Consider the following 22,926-nt stretch of genomic DNA (forward strand, 5'->3'; position numbering starts at 1 on the left):
AGGCAACAGTCCTGCATTTTTCACCATTACAATTATTGCACACACATGCAGAGGCGTTGCTGTATTTTCTCATTACAGTTAAGAATAGAAAATCTGCATTAAAGAGAGCCAGAAATACATCACACTACAAAGAGTTGACTCAATCGCCATTGCGACCTATACCACATACTTTTACCATATTCTCCGGATTATAAGACGCTCCGGGAAGTAACACGCACCCCAAACTTCTGCCCGGTGTCAATAAAGCTATTCAGATCTGGTCTAACAAAGACTCCCGTATAGCTTTCAACATATTGTTGAGAAAAGTGCTGTCAGCAAGCACCTATGAAGGTCGGCACAGCACATGAGGGTGGCTGGGTGGCCAACGCCACGTCCAGCCGCCTTCATCTCCTCAGTGCTTATGTTTACACACTGCACTAGGAACTAGTTTAAGGCCGATTAGCACGGTTGGTTACGTACTGTGCGGAAGAAGTTCAACATACATACGGCTGCTACAATCCTTCGACGGTCCCTGGGAGACGGGCAGAGTAGGCTATGCAAAGCAATGTTTCCAAAGACCAATTCAAACCCCCTAACCCTGATCTTTTACCAGAATTGTGGAGTCAGTGTGGGCAAATGGCCACATTTAAAACAAAACATGCCTGGGCAGGGACGCCGTTATGAGCTTTGAGTTCCTAAGCCTGCATGAAATGACAGCCTATTGTCCTAAATGCTAAAATAATAGGATTAAAATAAACGAGTAGGTCTAAAAACGTTAAAGTCTGCCAAAAAAAATACATTTGACAGTGCAGTCACATGTTTTCTAGTGGACCATGCTTTATTCCACACTTTTTTCCATCACACACCTTCATTTTACATCTTTTGTCAACCCACTGCTGAATTCCTCCCCATTCCATGTCTGTCATGAGATGGATGTTTGACCATACTTTAGCACACTTTTCAATTCGGATTGGCAAAGGGGGTGGCCAGGACCAGTTCAGATATCACCACCAGTGTTAGGTGTGGCTGGGAAATAAACTCAGGTCGCTGGGTTCATTGCGCTGTGCGCGAAACCACAGGCTTATGAGAATGTAAAACAAAAATTCGGGCATTACCATGAAACAGAACACCACAGATACATGCCTTAGTATCATGCTGCACATCTGGTTACATGACAGTCTACGTTAAACACTGGTCAGCTACACATTGAAAGAAAGCATACATCTCCATACATTTTTAGTCACTGGGAGGTGAGGGGGGTGAGCAGGTTTGGATGCAAGTTACCTGCTGACGAGTAATGTCGATGGATAGCCAGTAAACTAGAGTTCCCTGCTCACAGTCGTGCACCATCAGCCGCCGCTCCTCAGCACACCGCATCGTGTGCCACAACTGGCACACCCTATGGCGCCTCGCTTTTATCCCGGCAACATAAACGCACGCTCTGCCCGGTGAAATTTCTGGCCTCAAGCGGGGCCATGGCAGGCCAAGTGGCCAAGAGCGAAGAGATCGATTAAGGCAACATTTCTGGCTGTTCCACTTGTGGATTGGGGAAACAAAAGTGCAGTAATCACGAAAAGGACGCTATATAAGGGAAAGCACTTAACAGATACTTCAGAGATGGGTGCTAAGTAGGCCACAAGCAAAAGCAGATACGGGCGCACGGCAAAATTTTGCAAAGAGAGAAAGCATCAACGCGGTATCTCAATTGAGCACGGCACCGGCATGGATTGGTGGCCTCGTAGAACTGCATCCCCCCCCAACCGAACTTCTGGCGAGGGGGTTGGAAATTAAGTTCGGTGGGGGGGGGGGGGTTAGCACCAATTGTTTATATGCCACAAAAAACCTTTCTCTGCACAGAATGTCAGACCATGCCCGCGGCACCGATCAATCCGCATCCCCTGGCTTGCACTCTCTTACTCTCTCCCCATCATGCGGGCAGCTCAATAGCGTCGAGCGGGGGGGGGGGCGGGGGGGCAGCGGGTGTCTCCAGGCTACAGGACAGTAATGGCCGAGCTAATGTGGTGAACAAACACACTTGTATGTTGCCGCTTCAGGCGTCTGCGTGTACACATTCAGATATTTTCTCGTGAAAAAGTAACTGGAAAATATCTGAACAACATCAAGGCAACTTGTTCACACTTTCTGGGACAAACGATCGGATTTACAAAAGCCGGCCCACCCAACAGAGTTTTACGTTTTTTTTTACACATGTATTGTACGGTACTTAACAGGCACAGTAACAAGCCCACATGGCCAATTTTTTTCAAGATAGTTTAAAACTGAATACATAACAAAAATCAGTGCAATAAATCAGTGCAATAAAAGTCACAGAGCATGTTTACACTTTATAGGTCAGACTTATCGATACGTCGTGCTCAATATACACTTGGAAAGACAGCGGAGGAATTACCTTCAAATCGGAATCGGACGCATTATCCATTGCGCGCATCAAGTTCGGAGCCGCCGCAAGGCTGCGCAACTATTTTCGTCGCCACATCAACCTAGCGCTTCACGCTGTGTAGGCAGCAATAAACGTCCAGGACGTGGCCAGGTGGGTCCGAGGGCTGTCAAGCCGACGGCGAGTGACCAGACCTCACAACGCGACGCCCAAGCGATCCGACCCGACGACGGGCGAGCGTTCCTTGTGGGCAGATGTGAAACTTGGCAAAGAGCGGAACACTTTGTTGCGGGTAGACACTTTCAGAGGGGCATGGTCTGCCCCTGCCCGCCCCCCCTCCCAATGCGTCATAAATGCACCACGCCCGAGCCCCGCTAAACAAATCACTCCCCTACATGGAGGGTGCCGCCTGGCCTGGCGTGTGTCTTGCCCCGTCAGGATGGAAAAGCTATGCGGCTCGCATTGGTAAACACTGGATGGAGGAATGGAAGATAAGCCAGACGATCCTGCACAGAAATAAAACGTAGCCACTCGCCAAGCACTTACACGCAACCCCAGGTGCTTCGTCTTATGAAACGTGGGCATTTCTTTAAAACATTTGCAAGACAGCGTGTAGAACAAACGCTTAGACACAAACATAAAATACTCAAACCAAGTATATTTAATGTATACGTCCACTGCTGAATTACGACCAAGCCATGCAGGTCGTGGAGGTTGTTTCTGACCATCCTTCTTAACGCTCGTCAGTATCAAGTTGGGGAATGCGGGAAGCATGAATGTGGGAGCATCGTACAACAGTTGATTTTGCTGCACTGCCCATCACGTGGCATTCCCACAGCCTATTGTTAAAGGCTGTGTAGATACAACATGGTGGTTACCCATCCAAGTACTATGCAGAGACTCAACCCAACTTAGCTTCCGAGGTCTGACAAGATCGGCAATTTAGTGAGTCATTGACCATATATAACATGTAAACAATTATACATATATAAGTACAGTATGTATACAGAACACATGCAAACATAAAGCAAATGTAATAAATAGATAGATATTTTTTTCATGTTGTTACATGTAGTGGCCCAAAATACAGAGCCTGCCAAAACTTACAGGAATGATAAAGTCAAAATAAAACAACTCTTTGTTGTCTCGGAGAGTGCTGGGAAAAAATGGGGCTGAATAGACTCAAGGTCAAGTGTTTATAACACAAAGCTGATTTTTCCCAACTCAGGAATTCACCAGACTTTTCAAAGTAACGTTTTGTCTACTGAGGAATATTCCACATCAGCTGCAGTGACTGAAATATTCTTATGCATTCACAGCAATAAGTTGCTCTTTTATGAACTTGTAAAATGCAGGAAGTTTTTCAACATTTTTTCTTGAGAACATCTTTTTCGAAGGTGACTTACATTGGAGCAACGAAATGCAGGGTTTAACTTAGGTAACACGGAATCAAATAAATAAATCCATGTACACCGCACGGAAAATCTTGCTCAAGCTGTTCCGCAGTTAGGAATGCTTCCATTTAATATCTTTACCACTGCAATACTACACACAAATACAGTAAAACCTTGGATTGCGAGTAACTTGGTCTGCAGAGTGTTTTGCAAGACGAGCAAATTTTTTAAATAAATATTAATTTGATAAACGAGCGAGGGTCTTGCAATACGAGTAGTACGTATACGCTTTGTCTGCCGAGCGTTACGTGATCACAACTGATATACGAGTGCTTTGATATACGAGTGCTTTGGATTACAAACACGTTTCCGGAACGAATTATGCTCGCAATCCAAGGTTTTACTGTAATACTGCAATCCTTTACATGGCCAAACATACGCAAAACGACTATAGCCTAAAACCAATTAACAAGTAAACCTTACAGAGGATGGATTCTACTCCAAAACACAGAAGCAGGAAGGTTTTAGTTGGTATTTCAACAGCGTAAGTGATAGTTAAAGACTTGCAAAACAGGCCTCCATAAGTGACCACATAATTGGTTCAGTACCTTTTACAAAACGGGGAAACAAACGCTGCTAGAACGGTCCTCAAAATGTACATCAAATGCCAAGCGTCCAGATGACCTCACTCTCGTCAGACTAAGGTTTTAAATCTCACAGCATGACATCATGGTACTGATGATGTCAGTATTTATTTTCAAGGAATTATCATCAAATTGTAGTTTAAGCAAAGAGGATAAATATTGCCATGACGGTACAAGCAGACTGCGAGCACATCATGAGATGTGTCAGGATTTTTCAGTTTGCGGCATTTACCCTGTTAACTAAAAAACGTCAGGTGGATTCTCAATACAATTTTTTACATTTCGATTATTTTGTGCTTTACATTTTTTAAACAAGAACTAACTGACGGAGAAAGCAATTTAACAAGGTCGTTTCCAAACATTGTATTAAAAACACTCAAAACGTACGAGCACAATTTAAAACCAAGTAATCAGCGCTATAGAGAGGGGCCAATGACAACGTCTCTTACACCCACGAAGCGCACAACAAGAGAGCACACAGTGTGCCAGACGTGGAGTGGAAAAGCTTTAAGCCAATGCACATGATAAGCAGGTTAAAGCTGCTGGCAGGCTAGTTTTTCACAGGTCACCTACCCTCTGAAACCAGAACAGGCGCTCGCCAAGCCCACTAAATCCACCACACACATCATGCTGCAGGTATACATCCCGAAAGCTATCCGCCACACAGCCCAGAATAACACAAAAGGTCACGGCTTGCTGGTTAAAAAAAAAAATAACCACTGACTATATTGGCTTGCGTACCACCACTACCATTACAAAACGAATTAGATTTACGCGATTTAAATGCCGTCACGGTCAACACGCACAAAGTTGCCGCTGTTGTTGTGCACTGTACACACGTACACAGCAATGTTATCGAACGCTACTGTGTGTCTCTCTCTCTCTCTGCAGGAGGAAAGTGATACAGGGTAAACAGCCAGGCTTCAGCGCGCACCCGTTTATTAAACTGGTCAGCCAAGTGAGTCCCATCTGTGGTCGGTCAACAACAAAAAAATATATAACGCCACAAGGCCGAGGGGTGGAACGCGCATTGCTCACCCGGCAATATTTATTGCATATTCGCATGCAGGAACTGTTTTTTCGAGTCACCCATGCAGGTACCCCTTTTCATCAAATAGAAGCTATATTGATTTGAAGCTTTCGTGACTGCAGGGATTCATATTCTTGGTTCTTTCGTGACTTTACCGAAAGGACCGAGAATACGAGCTATGTTATTATGGTTCTCCCACTTCGACGGCCCACATCGCCCATGGTGGCAACATCCTTGCTTGCCCCCACGTTCAACCTCTCATTTAATTATCTTAGATACCCCACTGGTACTTAGTGGTTGGCAAGATGAAGAGAAACGCATAAACTAAAAAACTACTTTGAGAAGAGCGCGCGCTAAAATGCATGCCTGCTGTTACTAAATTGTAACAGATGGACAAGGACGCTGCAGCGCATGTGGTAAACAAGGAATAACGCATAACAGGTGGGCTTTGATATTAAGCAACTGCACAGCAGACACATGGAGTGCACTGTTTTCCAAGGCAACAGCGAGGGTGCAGCATATTTCTTAATTTCACGCATGGCTTTCCCTGATTACACTCTTGAAACAATTTGTGCTAAGCGCAGATCAAATATGCACCTGCACTGTCGCACATGCTATGGACGGGGCACGCCTTTTACATAAGCCGGGGGGGGGGGGGCGTGTGGGAAGTGTTCGAGGTGAGGTCACACTCTTCCACCACATCACTCCAGCCCCTTTGGCCTGGTGGAATGTTGCTGCGCGTTCGGGCACAATGAAAAGTTACGGCGCATTACCTTTCGCCAGCATCGTGCCATTTGAGTTAACAATAGAGCACCACGGTTTTTGCAAATGCTGCCACAAAAGATGGGGAGCCGAACGAAGAGAAAAAACAACACAAAGGAAACTAACAGCAGCGGCCTTGCTGTGTTGCGAATGCCAAAGTGTTTTCCATTTAATTGGTCGAGCTACTGTAAAATTCCTTCCGCATACCAACATTTGTTATCGTAGCCAAAAGAGTGAAGCTCAGGCATTCTTGTGTGTAGTTGGCAATATGCAATGTCTCACCCGATTGTCAGGAGGGCCACCACCAATGCCACGTCTCAGCAGCGTGTCCCGGCCTCCGTGTCCACCTGGGTTCAAAGGGGAGAGCGTCAGCCACCTCGCTCTTGCGTGGATACTTATTTAAAAAAAAAAAAATTCGCCGACACTTTTTGTTGTTGTTAATTTTCATGGAGCTGGGCCCATTTAAACACAACCCACACACACATCCTGTGCGTGGCCAGCACATGCCTTACAGATTCCTGGCCCGCTCCTTGCCAGCAACAGAAGCAAGGCAGCAATTATCCAAATGCCCACATTAAAGCCTTAAAACAGCTTTATTCGCTCAATTTTGTCTTGCACACAATCTTTTTGTATGCTTATAAAAACCGCAGACTGGTCGTGTTGCAAGAAAATATTGTTACCATTGCGTAATTTTTAGATGGCTTTTTTTTTTATTAAGCAAAGGCTACATTTCGAAGAAAAAAACAGAACAGCATGTAAAGATGAAAAAAATAGGCTGAATTTCAAATACTCAGCATTGCAACAAATCGTCCTTCGAATGCACAACAAGACTTTAAATTAAAATCACTTTGTCTTCCACAAGAGGAATTTCTCTTCGATCTGCTGCTTGCCTTGGCACCATCCCGTGAAAATCCGCACATCTCAAGCACAAACAGTAAAAATGCATTCTCGTGCGCCCCCTACCTTCCGAACACAGGCCCTACCTTTACAACCAAACTGCAAGACTTAAAATTTAAGTTCACGTGCGGCAAAATAAAATGGCTTGGCATTTCTTAAGGTCGCACGCAATCTCAGTTGTGCTATACATTAAACCGAATGATGGAATGGCACTCTGCACAATCCATAATACAGTATCTGTTTTACACACCCCTGACACATACCATGAAAAATGAAGGCCAGCTCACTGCAGTGGCAAGCAGACGATTAATATACTGGGCAGATTGTCTGAAATGCATTCAACCACCAAATCTGCACAATGGATGCATACTAAATTTCAACAATACAATAGAAGCTACAAATAAGCACACACCTGGGATCAAGGCAAGGTGCGCTTATTTTATTTGTGCGATTGTATCAGAAGTTTCCCTTTGGCTTCCCTCCACCAGTATAATGTAGAGATGTGTTTGTTATATCAGAACTGTGCTGAGGTTAGATGTGCCTATATCCATCTTGTTCTGTACTGTATTGCCAATTGATCACGTTTTACTTTGCGTATCTTGCAATCGGTGTCCTGTGTGCCATTCCCTATGAACCACACAGCCTCAATGCTTGCGAAAGGCTCATTCCATAAAGCATTAAAGCATTCCTGCCGAATGTATAATTCCACTGGTGAGGCTATGCTTGGCAGTGACTTACACAACATAAGACTGAACTCCCAAACCACCGCCTGCAGAGTTCTTGTAAATATAGAAAATGACAAACGTATTCAGGGATCCAGATTAAAACATTGTGATTTGGGCTAGATACTCCAGGATATAGCATTGTCAAAAAATATAAAATATTCTCTTACATCCCCCCCCTTAAAGTAATTATTATTACTATAGCTTATAAGCTGTGCGCTTCGGCTTGCCAGACCGCTTGTGCAAACATGAGCTAGGTTGTGTGCGCTTGAAGATAGGGTCAACATGGGTACAGTACAGTCACAGCATGTGTATGAGAGTACACTACTAGCTGAAGGCCCTCTTGCTAACCTAAACCAGCAGAAGCTATTGCGAGCTGCAGCCTAACTTCTTCTTACGTTTCTGCTGGCCGACACAGGCATGAAGGGGGCAACGCATGGCACAAGTAAGTTATGCTTTAGCTCGCTGTTTAATTAAAATTTCAAATAAATAAAACTGGAGTGTTGTATTCTAGATTTAAAGCTTTCGTGACTGCAAGGATCCATACTTTTAAACGCCAAGTCTAACTTGTAATATAATTCACGGAGCATTATTAATTATAATCCCGCACCTCAGGATTAGTACGGCTAGCTACGTACGGTGCGAAAGATGTTCAACATACGTGAATACATAGGAGTGGAATTAATCAGTGCCTGGAGATGTGATTAATTACATCTATCGCAATTCAGGATCGCGATTCGATTTTTTGTTAACAGGGGTAAAATTATTGTGCCAAGTGGCTGCAGAGGTAACGCGAACACATTACATGCAACTGTATACGAAACATATAACATCGATTCTTACACGTGCGTCTCGATGCATGGAAGCATCGCGAGTTTTTTAAAAAGATCTAGATTCAACGTTGAATTGATGCATCATACCACCTATAATGTATCGCATCAAATACATAGTTCTTAATGAACATACACCCTTTGAAAGAAAAAATACATAATCCATGCATGCCAGCTTCTTATCCATCTTTCACAGTAGCCCGGACATAAATATGGTGTAAAAATGTGTGATGCAGAACGATGGCACGCATATGAAGTCGGCTTCTATGGCCCGCTTCCTCCTCTCAAACACTGTTGTTATTCACCCCACCCAGTACTAGATGTTACGATACAGTCAAGCCAAGCAAGCTCAAAGATACTCCAGTTTCCAAAAACAAAGAGATGTCCATACAAGGTGTATATCCATTGGCTACTTGGTCACAAAACAAAACTGTACAAATGCACCACTGAAGGGGCAGCTTTTACCCACGTATCTTTATTTTGTGCGCAGAAAATTCAGCCCGGTTATTTTCGAGCAGACTGCCATTAAGACCGACACCACACACTGAGTGTAAATATATCACTCACAAACTCAAGAGTAATATATAAACATAATGAAACTTCACCACGGGCTATAGAAAACCCACAAATGTGTTGTGATAGGATCCGTTTAACTCTCTTCGGATGAATGGCCAATGTCAGACGTTTTACATTCTCAGACGGCAGCCTCATCTCCCCACAATGCAGCATAGTGTTCAGCCCCAACCAAACATTACAAGGCAGACGCTCATGGTGAAACCGCATGCAGGGGCACCCACTACAGCCTAGCCATGTAAGGCCATCCCCGCTGTCTCCTGACAATTTTGACGTGACCACTGCCGTTTGTTTAAATATCTTCCAACAAAGAACAATAAACTGGTACCATGAGTGTCAGATTGTGAACATGTAAAGATTCATCTCTCCTCCTAAAACCACCCCACCCCACACTGGCCACCCAGCCCCTGGCCCTGGAAAAACCTGAAACCCCACATATAAATGACACAATACAATTACTATACAAAGTGTATTTATACGGAATATAAATGCAATCTCTTCTCGAGCTGCTGTACGGCAACAGTGCGCATATATATTTTACACAGGCAGACAGTTATAGGCCGGGGTGAAAAGGACAGCCTTGAGTCTGGAGTTCAACAGGGGCAGAGTCAACATCAAGGAAGGCTGAAGGAAGGAAGTTCCAGACCAGTGGAGGCAGCAAAGCAGAATTGGCGATCTCCCACTGAGCGAATGTTGACTGGGAGCTTTGCATTTTTTTGCTATTAAAAAAAAACGCGCGTGGAGGAGGGAAGAGTTAGATGAGGGTGATAATGAAGGCAGGGTTCCAGTCGAGAGGATCTTGAAGATGGTGATCGTGAAATTGATATCAGATTGGATGCCAGTGGAATGATTGGAGCATTGGGGTGATGTCTTGTTTACGGGTAGATACGGGTGAGGGTCGAGAGTCTGGCGGTGGTATTTTGGATCACCTGGAGTTTGGTGATGAGGGATTTGAGAGAGATTTGCGATCGTCGAGTCAGAATATGATTAAAGTATAGATGAGGGTGTCAGCAGCAGCTAGGGTAACGACTTTACGGATGTGAGAGATATTTGCTCAAGTGGACGTTTGAGGTTTTTCAGATTTGAGATGTGGGAAGATAACGAAAAATATTAGATTTCACAACACACCTACAAGCGCATTTACATGTACACAGCTCTCGCCCTTAGTCAGAGCACAAGCTCAAAAAGACTGAAATGTGTAGTAATTTTGTCATTTAAACTAGTAAAATAACTGTGAAAATGTGTACATCTCAAAAGGCAAAATAAGGCTCAGCTATTTTACATGCAATCCACATCTCTGTGTGTTGCCAAGTCTATTTGTTTTACAGTCTGCATTATTTTTTCAGGAGCAATGGGTTTTCTCATCAATTACAGATTTTATTTACTGGAGAACAAAAGCTCAAAACAAATCCCAACTCCATAATTACATGCACAGTTGGCTACGTACGGGAGTCCGTGACCGACATTAGACCAAAGCTGGTTTCAAACGCTTGACAATCCACATTTTCCCCATATGCTCCTTTCTTCATCCAACTAATTCACCTACTCTCAATTCAACCATACTTTCAAGAACGTTGAGCTATTGTGTAATCAAGCACTGTTGTGTTATCAAGAATAGATTTTTAGTTGTGTGCCTTCGTAGTATTGTTTGCCTAATTTGTACTATTTAATTTGTACACTCTTATCATGTTGGTCCATTTTCGAGCCTACATATTAACATTTCTATACAATTTGCATAAATAATAAATTATGGAATCTGGCACAAACGATTTGATGAATGCATATTTGGTTTAAAAATATTTTCATCGACAAGTAAGGTTATCGTTAACATTACTCTGTGGATTTGAAAAAAATAAGAAACAATTGTCCACTCTAAAATGTGCTTAAACTGAGCATAGCAGACATTCTTAATGCAACAGAATGAAGTGTAAAAACTATATGAAAATGAATCCATAAACCAACTGTTATGTCTAATGTATTCATGTTAATACCGACTAAAACGATTTGAAGGAAATGCAGTAGGAACCCTTCGTTTAATTATTCATATTTTAATTTGCTGAATAAAGAATTGGCCAAGAACCCAAAGGAAACTAAACCTGGTGCCATACATAATTATAGACATGATAGGATTGGTAGCTGAAATTGCAATTACATTGTGGTTACAGTTCATGATGCACATCAAAAACCACAATTGAAATTGATTCCTGGTATGCGCAAAACACAACTGAAAAACAGTCCTGAGACTCAATGATGCTTTGCTGATGAATCAAAGAACGAATCGTTATAGTCAAGTATCATCCCCAATCTGGTGGTCGACAGTGATTTATCCCCGTCTTTTCCTGTCCCTTGTAACACGCCACACTCTTCCTGCCCTTGTAAATAAAACCACTTCAATGTTGATTACTCACTTTTCTGTCTTCCTTTGATCTCAACCTTCAGTCTGACAGATAATGCAACTTATTCACCAAGCTCTCATCTCGCATCCCAAAAAAAGTTACCTTTACAAGTTCACAACTTTGCTTTGCTCTTTGTAATACGTCTTCAATTGTTATTCTTCCAACCATTTTCAGCATTCCTGTACATGCTTGGATGGGCGACCACCGTTCCAAGCACAATGCAGGCTAAACCGTGCTTTAGCTTCCGAGATCTGTCTAGATCGGGTGCATTCTGGGCGATTTGGTTACAGGTGATTAATAATACCATTACTAAAACAAAAAATCGTCGCTCGCTCCATGCGAACTTCGCAAACCGCACGCACGCATTCAATATTCCTCACTGTTGTGCTGCACATCAGGCTGGGACTTGCCTTGGCCCACTCGACAGCATTCCACGACTGACGGCATGCCGTAGCATATCCCACACACACGCAACACACGCACGCCCATCATCGGATAGCCGGGTGGGTGGGCGGGCGAGCGCGTATGGGATAACACACCAGGGATCGCCCACGGGCACAAACGCACCCCACCGGTGGTGACCGCCGGACACTCACCTGGGTCTCTGTCGACGGTGGGTGGGTCATCGTGCCGCAAGTAGAATTTAACCTCGTCTCGGCGGGCCCCCCACTGCTGCAGGATATCATAAATCATATCCTGCGCTGGCAGGGAACGCTCTGTGATTTTACACACAAGCACACAAACAAAAAATACACGTGTGCACATACATTATTTACGCATGGAATTAGATTACACAACACGCGTATGCATTATATTGTGCATCGTAGAAATCGCTATTTAGGTAAGAAAGGTGTTTATTAGGTTATTGGAGAGAAATTATGTAATCTTCCGGCCTATGGTACATTTGGTTTATTGCTGTCCGATGTGATTTTGGGTCGTACCGTGTGTTGTCTGACGCTTCGATCTACATACTGGGAGCATCTTCAGGAACTGAAGAAGCCAAACAACACATGGTCCAACCGGAAAAAAAAAACATCGGAGGGCTACACAGCACGACCGCAAAAACCTACGCACAATTCTTCCCATTATTTTTTATACAATATTTTCTTTAAAGTAACTATTGCTTTGTTTCTTGTTTTCATAAATTTAGAAAATCTTCTTACATACCAATGTATTGCTGATATAATTGTACATAGATATCCAATGAGGTATTTCAACAGCTTTTGGGAAAAGCCCATGTGGCCAGCATTACCTGTGATAGTGAATAGAGCATGCGGATGTTTGTAATACATTTCAAAGGAATACTTTATATATTTTTTTAATTGCTGCTCATGCAAAATGAAAGAATGTTACTATTGCAATGCCACATTTTGTATCTATACATGTCTAAGAATGTTACTGGGTTCACATTGATGAGAAGAAATAACTGCTTATTGGAATGAAAATGTATTTCTTTAAGTTAAATAACTTTCCATTTTCCAAAATAAAAGAGCGTCATGTGCTGTAATGCGAGTTTAAAGTAGTGTCCGGATTAGAAAGACCTATATTTGAATATGTCACTTGTAGCTTGTTTCAACTGGGAATGTATTCACTCCATCCTCTCTGCATTCATTGGAGAGAAACAATTAAGGCTGTACACATTTTTATCCTCTCTGCGAATAGGATAGGCTTTCTGAAAAAAGTCGTGTATGTATAGGTGTTTCCTCTTAGAGCTACCGTCGGTTTCCAGACCGAAAACGGAATACTTCCAATGACAAACCCGTCTTGGACAATAGCACATGATTTCCTGAACGTGTTTTTAAACAAATATCACGTTTAATTTCCGCACCATCTCCTCGCCACAGCTGTGCTAGGTGGCAGTGCAGTTCTCCGGGCTCCTTGCAGAAGTCCACGACATCCCTGCAGCAGGTCTCTGGCGTGACCGGCACCTCTATACCCTGCTGGTCTCCCTCGCTCAGCAGCACCGTCAGGATCATCTGAACACCGGCGGCAAACAAGCAATGTTACTCAAATGTGGACATCGTGCGGATTGCGCAAGGAGGTCCAAAATAAATATTTATGCGCTCAAAACGATGCTGCTTAAAACTAAAACATTAAAATGTGGTTGAATAGCAGCCGACTGTCACATTCATCATTCGAGCATGAGTTGAGTCACAACAGATGCTGTGACAGGCACGCGACCATAGTTAGAACATGGCAGGTTATGTACATGAAGGATTTCGATATATACAACTGCCACAGTTGCTTAAATAAGAGAACTGATAGGTCCATTTTGGGCCACACTAATTTAAGAAAACATGATCCATCAATCGATCTTGTATGGAACAGAAAACGTACAACAATGCATTAAAAAGTCACAATATTTTCAAAGGCATGACCACCACTATATCTCATACCACACCCACAGAGAAGTTTCAAGTTGCACTGTTACCACAGTGCCTGGAAATTTTGCTTAAGGGGTAAAAAAAAAAACTTGTTTTTCAAAAAACACACTGAGCTTGAGCACGGGAAGGGCTTGTGAAAACTGCATGTGTGTCAAAGCACATGTTTGACATTGTATGTACAGTGTGCGACTAAAAGTAACTGTTAAATCAAGAGTCCAAGAGAAAAAAAGAATGTACATTCCTCACATTGTCAAATTGATCTTAGGATGAAAATACTTCAGTGAATAACCAGTTCAACTCAAACAATGTCCTACATTATGCTCAGAGTGAACCATTTCATTGGTTTCTTAAGTCTAACAAAGACCCACTATTTAGAGCCACAGGTTAACACTTCAGCCCGGTGTCTGCCTGCATATTTTGATTTACACTACTGGTTGTAAGTATTCATACCCCAGCATTTTGTAGTGAGTGCGCGCCTGGCGCCCGCTATCAGATAATATGGTGTCACATTCCAGGAGGTTTGCTGAAGCCATGGCATTACTAAAGGACAATCAAGAACAGCTAGTAGCGTGCGACAGCTGTCAAAACTTCACGTCACGTCAAAGGGATTTCACACTGGCGCATGGCATGCCACGGCCGTCAGCGGCAATTATGCCAATCAGAGAGATAACAGGGCGGAGGAAAAAAAATTCCACGAGCTGCATTTTAATGACCACAGGATTAGACCCCAAGCGTGAAGGATAAAGACCAACAGCTCAGAACCCCAGCACCATGGGCTTGTCTCTGAAATAACAGATAAACAAGGGCAAAGTACTGCCTGTCAACAAGAATTTTCGGAAATGTCATTAGAGACAACTCCGTTAATAATGTTACATCAGAAATGTAAATTTCTATCCAGATTCATATTTTTTGTGCAACCTATTGATGCTGTGTAAACAGCTAAATGTATTCCTGATTTATTAGTTTTAAAATAATTGTTGCTTTTGAAAGTATTATGAGGTGCACTGGTGTTAGCGACAGTAAATGTGGCAACTGCCTGTGCTGGAGTTTGTCCCTTCTTCTATAATGTTGCCAAACAGGACATTTTACTTTACGCTCAAAGAAGGCAAAAGCAAATGGATGCCAATAAAATGAGTAAACATTGTCCTACATATGCGTAATAATTTCCAACTTTTATCTTTTTCATGCTCTTTAACCAAATTTGTTTAAAAGCTGATACCAACAAGACAATAGACATGATATATAATGCAATTGCAGACTTTTGTGCAAACCTTTACTGCTATGTAGGTGGGATGAATCACAGGCATGTCACCAGTACTGACATTACCTCAAAAGTAAATGTACCAGTGACATACCTAATGCAGTATTTTGATTTAAAGCTTTCGTGACTACATGGATTCATATTCTTGGTTCTTTCGGTAAAGTCACGTGATGATTGCTTGTGTTGCAGTCGAAACGTTGTGAAAATTGTATTGTTCTATATTTTTCTAATTTTATTGTTTCCCTTCTACGTGACTTTACCGAAAGAACCAAGAATATACATATACTGTATTATTGTAATATTGCATATCAACCTCACAAGGTTCCGTACCCGGATTCCTCTTTTACAATTTAATGTTACCAAATACCCTTATTCACTGTTCATAATATAAAAACACATGAAGGAATGTGGTTTATCATATATGCATAGTTAACAAGAAGTGGTCAAACGGCTCAGAGGTTAGGGCACGGTGCTGGCACTGCTGAGATTCTGGGTTCGAATTCAGGCGGCTGTCTGTGATTTAACTGGGTTCTTAAGTGGGATGAGATGTCTCAACCCAGTCACGAATGACTGCACAAAAAGCCCTTCACATTCAATGTAGTTTCGTTCTACAATTAATTTAGCTAAATAACAGCTTTAAGAATTCAACGAGAGGTTTGCCTGTCGTTTAGCGAACATTTCTCTCATATGGCAGAGCGGGTGAAAAAATGCTGCCCTCCACTGTGTCGAACAGGTCTCTGGAAGGGGGATCTCAAAGGTAGTACTAGCTCTATGAGGCGCCACAGTCGTCAGATGTTAACTACATCGCCTGGTATACAGGAGGTCGTGGGTTCGATCCCGACCAGACACTTATATATTTGGAGTTTGCATGTTCTCCCTGTGGTTACGTGGATTTTTATCCGGGTCCTCTTGGTTTTTCCCTCCACATTTAGATTCAACGTCACGTGTTTAGGAGTATTTGGCTGCTATAAATTTCGACATGATAAGCCATTTCGTTGAGCTATTGTTTGTGGCCAGGTCGCTTCTGAAAAAGAGCTATATAGTTCAGTGGGCCTTACCTGGTAAAATAATAGTTTAGTTTATCGTTTATATCCACTTCCATGGGACATTTTATACCACGAAAGTGTTGCACTACGATGTGGAAGATTCGAATGGATACTTCATCTCATGCCATAACAACAATAGAGCAGATGGGAAAAATTTGGGGATAAATACAATTTCAAAAGAAATATGGTCAATGCATATCGTCAGCAAACTATAGGACAAAGTACGTACTTATCTGCACTTTGTGCGTCAAATGGTATAGGCCTGTTCTTAAGAAAATAGAACAATCTCTTCCACACACCACATTGTACTGTATATGCATGATTACCGAATTAGCTTTGAAAAGCCTGATAACAATATAATGACACTTTATCAAGATGCATTTTTATAAAGTACAGGAATGTGTTTACGCGATCGTCCCTCTTACCCAAATCTCTGGGCTGTACCTACCATAAACGCTGCCAATCCATCACAAAAAAACTGAAAAAGTACTCCACGTGTCAAACCTGACTGCTTTACAGGCTCCAAAGCTTGGTTTTAAACAGTAACGCAATCTCGTGGTTCAAATCTTGAGAGGTTATGTGATTTAAACGCACAATCATTGTGTTTGTGTGCCCCACAAGCCCAGAAGGACATTATTATCTTGTTGCAAACAAGCACTCCCACTTGGGAGCCTTTTTCACGAGACTTAAAAAAAACACGCCAAACAACACAACAAACACAAACTGCTGTTGAACACCTTACATTTTACACATTTGAGTGCATAAACATAAACGACAAGGTGGAATGATGACAAGATAGGCAACAAGTCGCACACGTTGGAATGCTTGAATGAATAAACGTATCACAAGTGAAGAGTCACAGGCATGGCTCAAAGATAAAGTCAGCAGAGCACAGAATTTCCTTATCACCTATCTCCAGAGTTACAAAGGTTGACGTTCCACAATTGTACAAATTCTTCTCCACTACAATAAGCACACACTATCGTCTGCATAAATCACAATAAATAAATATGCCAACGACAAAAATCGCTTAAAAACAAGTATAATTATGAATGTGGATATCGTACCTCGTGCAAGGGTATTTAACTTTGAAAATACCACGTATATGTAGTACTTACACTAAAGCAATCAATACTTGAGTTTTAAGAATAACATATTGATAATTATCAGATGTATAAACAGACATCTAAATGAGGGTATATCCCATTATTTTTTAATTAATAGAGCAGTAACAAATATCGAAAGTAGCATGTTTACATGTACAGTATCTTAATAAACCTGGAACACTGACCGTATTTGTTTGTGGATTCGGGCCCATTAAAATGTTTAAACAATCCTGTAGTTATTACGATGCTCAATACCCACGTCCTGTGAGCAACTGCACCGAGTTAAGTACTGTACATATTTATAAAGGTCGGTCACTCCCGAGCGCATATTACATAGACAAAAATAGCACTGTTAAAGACTCATGCGTGACATCTGACTCACTGTCCATAACTGTGTGAGTTCCCTAAAGTGTCTCAATGCAGGGGAAATCATTACGTCGAAAAATGAGCACAAAGACGTAAAGCACCAATTTGCATTGTAGCATGCCAAGCAGATGGGTGGAGCAGTGACATAATAGCCCGTGCACTGCTCGATGATTTCAACAAACAAGAGTTTGATTCCCAGCCATGACTACCGTCAGTGGCGAGTCATCTCTGAAGCATCCTGCCTTGCCTTCCCTCCCACCGACCTTTTGGTGAAGTATGGTCAAATAACCGCAATGGCCGACAGTTGTGAGAAAGCCTCCGTCCAGCCGTGAATTGCCAAAGGGCTGCGAATTGTATGATAATTATGCTAGTAGAATCCCACGCTCCTTTGTCAAGACACGGCAATGATCTAATGTTGCCGACTAGGTCATATTGTGTTACGCTCGAGGTAAATATTTACACAACATCCAATATGCTGCCTTGTACAACATGTCAGTTAAGGACTGGATGCGTTTAACATATTTTGTATCACTTAAACCGAGGTCAATAACATATGATATTCAACTTATGCGAGTGACATCATATGCTGTAGAGTGGGGAGCGGTAGTGTAGCGGTTAGCGCGCTACGAACCTGGCAACCCGGGTTCGATTCCCGCTCACGGCTAACACCAAGAGACTATTATCTAAACCGGTCCTGGGCCTGCCCTAGGTCGACTCAGCCTCAAATGAGAACCTGGTGCGATGTGTAAACATCGCCGCTAGGGAGACAAAGGCGTCCGGGCGTGGTGTTGGCCGGCCACCCACCCCCTCGCGTACCGTTCTGGCCTTTATAGGTGCTCGCTAACAGCACTTGCCCCTACAGTCTGTTAAGGCTATACGGGGGGATCTTTGTCTTTTTTTCTGTAGAATGGCCTCTAAAGTCCAGCGGGGAGCACAATGGTGAGATGGACCTCAGGGATCACAATATTGGACAGGATCCGGAATGAGACAATGAAGAAGGCAATAGTGGTACCCCACTCAGACAAGGGGGAAAATAAGCACACTCACGTAGTTTTGACTTGTCTGAAGAAAAGGGGAAAATGCCATTAGGGAAAAAAAGTTCTTAATTAACATGGGGAGCACCAGGGCAGAGAGGGAACCCTTCAAGGAGATGGTTCAAAGTGGTGAACCAGAAAGTGAAGGACTGTGGAGTGAATATGGAGTTGTTTTTTTAAATTATTCTTTAGTATAGCTGGTGTAGATGCAGCGAAACTACAATTTCACATTCAGGTGTTTCAGGCCAGATAACCGCGTCAGGAGCAGAGGAGTGTGTTATCACTGTGACGTCTCCTTCGTTTACTGTGGATCGGGGCATTGTGTGGTTATACGCTGTGTACGGTCTGTTCTGGATGACCACAGTCGCACACTGCTGGAGAGTTTTACATTTTCCTTTTGTGCATCAGGTATCCGCATCTGCCATGGTTTGTGCAGTTGATGCGTGTTAGGGTGAACCATGCATGAGTTTCGTGTAAGATCAGAACGAGGCAGCTCCTAGGTTTTAATAATGGCCCAAGGAGAGAAATTAGCGATGAGGAGACCGGGAGAAAAATAGCAGGAGTCATTTCGTGAATAACTGTCCCAACTGCAACTTCATAACCAGAACATTTAGATGGGATCAGGATGCAAACAACTACACGTGCTTCTGTAGTCACTTCAATATGAAACTGTTTTCCAACGCAAACCTGTGCTTATTCACATTCTAAAAGAGCGCTTTGCCAGTTGTCAGTCATTCGATATACTGTATTGCAGTGTATTTATAAATTGCATACCTCAGATAGGATGCACGAAAGTTAAGCTAAAAGCTATCACGACTCCTGAGTCACCAAGACATCGCTCCTTAGTTCCGTCATAATTAATATTAAGCTTTCCAAAATAGAAACGTCGCATTAAAAACGGGTTTAAGCAACAAAACCACAGAGCCGAATTCATTTGCGGCCGATTGCATAAGTTAATAGAAACACCTCAAGTGACATTACGACCAAGTTTAGATGTACAATGAAAACTATGAGGGTGTTTACTTCAGTGATTTATGCAACCTAGTCCAAGCTTCCTATGTACACCAGACAACACGGCCGTTCTCACCTAGATAACGTGAAGCTGTACATGAAATACTCACAGGCATCATGTTGACCGCAGCGTATGAATCTTCTCCCTTATCTTCGATTCAAGCTTAATTAGAAAGGCAATCTTGTTTAACCTGCAAATATGTAAAACGAGAAAACGATTTAATAACACTGTCATTTATTTAAACCGGAGAAGCCTAAGTTTTCAAATACTATTTGAGGGTCCTGCTATATAGAGATGTTTGGCCAATTCCATTGTCGAGTGTTTGGGCTTGTGGAAAGAAACGGGAGAAACCCCACCACGTTGTGCGAGGTTATAACGCTCGAAACTCCGCACAGATCGATGTAATAATCCATCACTGTAAGACCACAACACCTGGAATTCTGGGTCTCCCATCAAAGGTACGGGCCAAGCTCAAACCTACTTCGCTTCCGAGACGTGACGAAGTCGTACACATTCCAGACGATGTTTTGTTTTACCGAGACTTAATTTGAAAGATTAAATAAAAATTGAAAATAAACGGCCTACGCTGCCCGCCGTGCTGGTGCTACCGTCCCCCCGACGAGGGAGCGAGGCCCCCGGTAGGAGCTTCTATCAGAGAGCCGGTCAAGCATTCGGGCCTCGAAACTAGCAAATCGTTAAATGAATTTAAACGTATGTGTTTAAACAACAAAAAAAATGTCACCGACACAATATCGTTGTACGCCTACTCAACGAAACACCGATGTTGCGTGTGCAGTCCTTACCTCGATTAAAAGGCGAATGGTGGCACGCGTATTAACAGCAGGTTCGGCGCTCTGAGACACAGCAGCATGTTCCAAAACACACGCCCTCTGCTTAACATTCACGTCCCCGCCCCGCTTTAAAAACTAAGACACGACGACCGAAATACTAATTTCGATTTTAAATAAAGTGGTTACGAAACGTAATGGCAACCGGAGGGACACTTTGGCCGCAACGAAAGTGTGGAATGAAGGCGGTCGAGGCCGGGGTTGGAAGGTGTGGGCGAGGTGAGACAGCCGTGGGTGGAGGGTGCAGATGGCGAACGCCGTTGCCAGATGTCGGAGGTTAAAACCTCGGGGTTGAACGAGACAACGGTCATGGTTTTCATAGTTTTCAAAGTTTCATTTATTTTGGCACAGCCCTGTGAGCCATTCGGCTCTTGAATCGGGTGCAACCGCAACAAAAAAAGAAAAAAACTAAAACATGAACAAGAAAAACATCTTAAAGTGACTTTGTGTGACTGTGCAAACAGAAAATACAGGGAAAAAAAACATCAACTTATTCCTGAAATAGCACCGTACACCAACGCTGTGTGCAAAAATCCCAGTGGGATGCAAGTCACACAACAACAACCACAAGAAAACTTAGATTAAGGCCATCAGTCTAACCCCGTACTACAATAAACAAAAACATGGCCAAACCAAAAAAACTTTCAGAAATCGCCAAAAGAAAGCCATAAATGCAATCTAACAGCGATCATAGGAACTGTGACCGATTTTTTTGTTTAAACAATAAACTACATAAATAACATGTAACACCAAACCCTAGAGCCACAGCTGGCTGCATGAGTCTCGGTGGAGAGTGCACCACCCGTGCTGTGTGACTCTGGCGACCACTGACGGTTACCTGAACCGGTAACCTGGGCCTGCTCCTAGGTCGACTCAGCCGCAAGTGAGTACCTGGTGCGGTGCGGGAGTAAACATCGCCAGTGGAGAGACAAAGGCGGCCGGGCGTGGTGCTGGCCACCCCACGTCCCCGTGCGCCGTGTCGGCCTTTCATAGTTGCTCGCTAGCAGAACTTGCCCCCAACATTGTGTTAAGGCTATACGGGGTATCTTTGTCTTTGTACGATGGCTCCTCTACTTACGAACGAGTTAGGCTCCATAGGTCTGTTCGTAAGTCGATTTGTTCGTAAGTACAACTTTACTTCTGTTGATTCCAACCATGTGGTACGAGCATGCAAACTAAAGGTTGTATAATCTCCTGTAGCTGTAGATGCCACTGGTTCTTCATGTTCTGCAGATGTAGATGCCACCACCGACATCTATTACGGGGCGATTGAACCGACGACTCTCGTTCCGAACAGGCAACTGAACATACGGACAGGTTTGTTCGTATCTCTGGAAGTTCGTAAGTCGAGTGTTCGTAAGTAGAGGATTCCTTGTATGTTTAACTTAATTCGCTTTTCAGAACAGGCAACTGAACATACGGACAGGTTTGTTCGTATCTCTGAAAGTTCGTAAGTCGAGTGTTCGTAAGTAGAGGATTCCTTGAATGTTGAACTTAATTCGCTTTTCAGAACAGGCAACTGAACATACGGACAGGTTTGTTCGTATCTCTGAAAGTTCGTAAGTCGAGTGTTCGTAAGTAGAGGATTCCTTGTTTGTTGAACTTAATTAGCTTTTCATCACAATCAATGATGAATCAACTGCTAGATGAAAGCGTCACCCAAGCCGCCGCCAACTATAACGATTTTGCAATACAAAGATCCACCCCAACGGATGTCCATCTGTACGCGAAGTGAACTCATCGCTCCATCTCCTTTGGCGGATGACCTCTCTGACGCGTTCCAATTCCTTGGCTGTCAACTCCGCCGTTACTATTCCTTGATCATCGTCCATCCTCCCTTGTGGCCGTGTCGCGTCTCGTCCCAAGTCAAATTCCCCTTCTTCATAGATCGGGTGACGGCATTAACCCGCGTATGTTCTCTAATCCACGTGTTTCTCGTTCTCTCTCTCAAATGGAATTTCAAGCATTCGTCTCTCCATGATTCTTTTCGCACTTTTGTCAGTTTTATTCATATAGGTACCGTACAAGTTTAGTTAACGGCCGTGGTATTTCTGAACCAAACGTCACAGCAGGTCGTGTTCACTGATTACCTACGCTTATTTTCCTCTAAAGAATAAAACTCATGGCAACGATCACACTTTTTTTAACCACTGAGTTGTGTAGCTCTTTTTTTCAGAAGCCACCTGGCCATCACAAATGATAGCTCAAAGAAGTGGCTTATGTGTAAATGTACTGCAGCCAAAT

At 43.0% G+C, this 22,926-nt stretch overlaps 1 protein-coding gene across 4 annotated transcripts in view; it reads right to left on the minus strand.

Annotated features, from left to right (window-relative positions):
* Window positions 1-20,943, minus strand: part of LOC116948329 (apoptosis-stimulating of p53 protein 1-like) — a 60,160-nt gene extending 39,217 nt beyond the window's left edge. For 2 of the 4 annotated variants that reach the window (XM_032964891.2, XM_032964889.2), the window contains exons 1-4: window positions 17,608-19,921; window positions 13,454-13,601; window positions 12,222-12,341; window positions 6,490-6,554 (exon numbers count right to left, since the gene is read on the minus strand). In XM_032964891.2, the coding sequence (XP_032820782.2) occupies window positions 6,490-6,554; window positions 12,222-12,341; window positions 13,454-13,601; window positions 17,608-17,634 (360 nt within the window). In that variant the 5' untranslated portion in view covers window positions 17,635-19,921. Of the gene's footprint in view, window positions 1-2,389; window positions 2,682-6,489; window positions 6,555-12,221; window positions 12,342-13,453; window positions 13,602-17,607; window positions 19,922-19,943; window positions 20,025-20,637 lie in introns of those variants that run through there. The other 2 variants (XM_032964890.2, XM_032964892.2) reach the window with 2 other exon arrangements.
* Window positions 20,944-22,926: the final 1,983 nt, after the last annotated feature.

Source organism: Petromyzon marinus, chromosome 33 (assembly GCF_048934315.1).
Source record: "Petromyzon marinus isolate PM22_M1 ecotype Great Lakes invasive population chromosome 33, UKy_Petmar_22M1.pri1.0, whole genome shotgun sequence".
In the NCBI taxonomy this organism is placed as follows: domain Eukaryota; kingdom Metazoa; phylum Chordata; class Hyperoartia; order Petromyzontiformes; family Petromyzontidae; genus Petromyzon; species Petromyzon marinus.